Source organism: Bombina bombina, unplaced genomic scaffold (genome assembly GCF_027579735.1).
Source record: "Bombina bombina isolate aBomBom1 unplaced genomic scaffold, aBomBom1.pri scaffold_2739, whole genome shotgun sequence".
Taxonomy (NCBI): domain Eukaryota; kingdom Metazoa; phylum Chordata; class Amphibia; order Anura; family Bombinatoridae; genus Bombina; species Bombina bombina.
In genome coordinates this window covers 16,520-20,867 of record NW_026512941.1, presented here as the reverse complement: position 1 = coordinate 20,867, position 4,348 = coordinate 16,520, and the positions used below count along the sequence as shown (strand labels likewise).

The 4,348-nt window shown below is 45.0% G+C and overlaps 1 protein-coding gene across 1 annotated transcript; it reads right to left on the bottom strand.

Moving 5' to 3' along the window:
- Positions 1–691: 691 nt before the first annotated feature.
- LOC128644611 (ribosomal RNA-processing protein 8) lies at positions 692–3,019 on the bottom strand. The gene is made up of 2 exons (XM_053697157.1): positions 2,567–3,019; positions 692–1,246 (listed from the first exon to the last, which is right to left on the bottom strand). Exons 1-2 carry the CDS (start codon positions 2,741–2,743, stop codon positions 1,133–1,135), a joined length of 291 nt encoding a protein of 96 aa, XP_053553132.1. The 5' UTR covers positions 2,744–3,019; the 3' UTR covers positions 692–1,132.
- Between the last annotated feature and the right edge of the window lie 1,329 nt (positions 3,020–4,348).

Below are 4,348 nucleotides of genomic sequence, written 5' to 3'. Positions count from 1 at the left end.
CTACTGAAATGAGTAAACAGACACATATTTGTTACTAGCGCTACTGAAATGAGTAAACAGACACATATTTGTTACTAGCGCTAGTGAAATGAGTAATGTCACATATTTATTACTAGCGCTACTGAAATGAGTAATGTCACATATTTGTTACTAGCGCTACTGAAATGAGTAAACAGACACATATTTGTTACTAGCGCTAGTGAAATGAGTAATGTCACATATTTGTTACTAGCGCTACTGAAATGAGTAATGTCACATATTTGTTACTAGCGCTACTGAAATGAGTAAACAGACAAATATTTGTTACTAGCGCTACTGAAATGAGTAAATAGACAAATATTTGTTACTAGCGCTACTGAAATGAGTAATGTCACATATTTGTTACTAGCGCTACTGAAATGAGTAAACAGACAAATATTTGTTACTAGCGCTAGTGAAATGAGTAAACAGACAAATATTTGTTACTAGCGCTACTGAAATGAGTAAACAGACACATATTTGTTACTAGCGCTAGTGAAATGAGTAAACAGACAAATATTTGTTACTAGCGCTACTGAAATGAGTAATGTCACATATTTGTTACTAGCGCTACTGAAATGAGTAATGTCACATATTTGTTACTAGCGCTAGTGAAATGAGTAATGTCACATATTTGTTACTAGCGCTACTGAAATGAGTAAACAGACACATATTTTTATAAATACATTTATTAAAAAAAAAAGATCTGAAAATGTCTTAGCCGATTAAAACGTTGAAGAACAACAGATCTAAGGGCCAGAAGAAATATTAGGAACTGAACCACAGATTATTTCTTAGGTCTTAGTTGGAGTTCCCCAGCTAATAGATATTTTGAGACTTGAAGAGAATCTTGTGAGATTTGGCCCTATCCATAGCTAGTTATGTGGAAGGAAAACATAAGAAGGCTCCAGTAAACCTCCCCGTTTGGGAAAAGGTCTTCCACAAGCAGTAACATGTGGTGTTTCACGGCTCTCTCGGTCCGGTGGATCTCTTCAGAGGTTAAGGTGTCTTCTTGGGATTGAAGACCTTCTCAGTCTCTGCTATCTCAGAACATTAAGTCTCAGCTCTTCGGAACTCTATCCATTCTTAGGTCCTCCAAAAGCAAAGTGTAACCTCACCTCTTCTTGTACAAACATGGGGTTAGCTGCAACCCCGGGTGCTTTGAACAATCTTTGCCTAGGCTGGTTTTATTGAACTCAAAGAGGTAGAAGTAGCTGTTGTCTGTGTTCTGAAAATTAGAATAATAATATAGAACACTATTTACCACATGTAATGGTTACTGACACAGACAGAACTACAGACAGACTAATCCCTCCAAACAACTGATCGTTTAGCTGCCACAGGGAGAAAGGGTTTAGTGAAACACACAGACCTGCGCACGCACGCACACACACAGACCGACCTACACACAAACCTACGCCTGCGTGCGCACACACACACACACAGACCTACACACAAACCTGCACGTGCACGCACACACACAAAGCTACGCGCGCGCGCGCACACACACACACAGACAGACCTACGCGCACGCACACAGACCTGCGTGGGCGCGCACACACACACACACAGAGACCTACGCACGCGCACACACAGACCTGCGCGCGCGCGCGCACACACACACACAGGCCCACGCGCGCGCGCACACACAGACCTACACGCGCGTGCACGCACACACGCACAGACAGACCTATGCGCGCGCCTGCGCGCGCACACACACAGACAGACCTACACACAGGCCTGCGCACGCACATACAAAGCTGCGCGCGCACACAGACCTACGCACGTGCGCACACACACAGACAGACCTATGCACGCACACACACACACAGACCTACGCACGGGGACACACACACAAAGATCTACGCGCGCACACACACAGACTTACGAGTGCGTGCACACACAGAACTATGCGCACACACAGACCTACGCACGCACGCGCACACACACAGACCTACACGCGCGCACACACACACAGACCTACGAGTGCGCGCACACACACAGACCTACACGCGCAGACACACAGACCTACGCAGGCACGCACACACACAGAACTATGCGCACACACACAGACCTACACGCGCAGACACACAGACCTACGCAGGCACGCACACGCACACACACACACACAGACCTACACGCGCGCACACACACAGACCTACACGCGCGCACACACACACAGACCTACGAGTGCGCGCACACACAGACCTAAGCGCTCACACACACAGACCTACGCACGCACGCGCACACACACAGACCTACACGCGCGCACACACACACAGACCTACGAGTGCGCGCACACACACACAGACCTACACGCGCAGACACACAGACCTACGCAGGCACGCACACACACACACACAGACCTACACGCGCGCACACACACACAGACCTACGTGCATGCACATATACACATTTTCCTTTTCTTGTGGCACATACACAGTTACTTGCACTGATCTATTACTGTGTGCCAGTTAAGTGTCACTTCTGTGCCATATACACCTTACACACATTGTGATTTTACAGTTGCACAAAGCCCCAGCCTTACCTTTGTAACATTCTTGAATCCCAGCAGAGACATAGCGTTAAGAAACTGTCTGATATCACTGAAGCGGCTGCTCACCTCAGCTACTAGCAGAACCCCCCTACAAGAAAAAAGTGTCATGGCGTAAAAAGTCTGTGAAGGAAATGGAATCAGCAAAACGAGGGCAAATGAGAGAGGCATCGCTAGAAAACGCGCCCCTAATGCCTGTGGGTTCAAGGAAAATCCCCATCCAGACCCACTGGTCACACTGAGTATCCCAGAGGCAGAGCTTTTTTCACTTTCTGCAATGAGATTTTTTTTATTGAAAAATGATCTGCAGGTCCTTTTGAAATTAAATTAATTTGTAAATTAAGTAGTTTCTCTAAAGCACCAGCTCAATTGCAATGCATTGATTACCTGGAGCATAAAGCAATTTATAAAGAGCTGAACATTGTATTAAAAATTAGATGCAGTGAAAAAATAGAATTTATGCTTACCTGATAAATTTCTTTCTCTTGCGATGTATCGAGTCCATGGATTCATCCAATACTTGTGGGATATTCTCCTTCCCAACAGGAAGTGGCAAAGAGAGCACCCACAGCAGAGCTGTCTATATAGCTCCTCCCCTAACTCCACCCCCCAGCCATTCGACCGAAGGTTAGGAAGAAAAAGGAGAAACTATAGGGTGCAGAGGTGACTGAAGTTTGTTAATAAAAAATACTACCTGTCTTAAATAGACAGGGTGGGCCGTGGACTCGATACATCACAAGAGAAAGACATTTATCAGGTAAGCATAAATTTTGTTTTCTCTTGCAAGATGTATCGAGTCCACGGATTCATCCAATACTTGTGGGATACCAATACCAAAGCTTTAGGACACGGATGAAGGGAGGGACAAGAGAGGAACCTAAACGGAAGGCACCACTGCTTGTAAAACCTTTCTCCCAAAAATAGCCTCCGAAGAAGCAAAGAATCAAATTTGGAAAATTTGGAAAAAGTATGAAGCGAAGACCAAGTTGCTGCCTTACAAATCTGTGCAACAGAAGCCTCATTTTAAAAATCCCATGTGGAAGCCACTGCTCTAGTAGAGTGAGCAGTAATCCTTGCAGGAGGCTGCTGGCCAGCAGTCTCATAAGCCAAACGGATGAGGCGTTTCAGCCAAAAAAACACAATTTATGCTTACCTGATAAATTTATTTCTCTTGTGGTGTATCCAGTCCACGGATCATCCATTACTTGTGGGATATTCTCATTCCCAACAGGAAGTTGCAAGAGGACACCCACAACAGAGCTGTTATATAGCTCCTCCCCTAACTGCCATATCCAGTAATTTGACCGAAAACAAGCCCAGAAAGGAGAAACCATAGGGTGCAGTGGTGACTGTAGTTTAAATTTAAAAATTACCTGCCTTAAAATGACAGGGCGGGCCATGGACTGGATACACCACAAGAGAAATAAATTTATCAGGTAAGCATAAATTGTGTTTTCTCTTGTAAGGTGTATCCAGTCCACGGATCATCCATTACTTGTGGGATACCAATATCAAAGCTAAAGTACACGGATGAAGGGAGGGACAAGGCAGGTACTTAAATGGAAGGTACCACTGCCTGTAAGACCTTTCTCCCAAAAATAGCCTCCGAAGAAGCAAAAGTATCAAATTTGTAGAATTTTGAAAAAGTATGAAGCGAAGACCAAGTCGCCGCCTTGCAAATCTGTTCAACAGAAGCCTCATTTTTAAAGGCCCAAGTGGAAGCCACAGCTCTAGTAGAATGAGCTGTAATCCTTTCAGGAGGCTGCTGTCCAGCAG

What these genes read in the sequence shown, in the direction of transcription:
- LOC128644611 (XM_053697157.1), bottom strand. Translation starts at nt 2,743, where the DNA reads ATGCCTCTCTCATTTGCCCTCGTTTTGCTGATTCCATTTCCTTCACAG. An exon ending in GATTCAAGAATGTTACAAAG is followed by an intron (nt 1,247 to 2,566) that starts GTAAGGCTGGGG and finishes TCTAATTTTCAG; the next exon opens with AACACAGACAACAGCTACTT.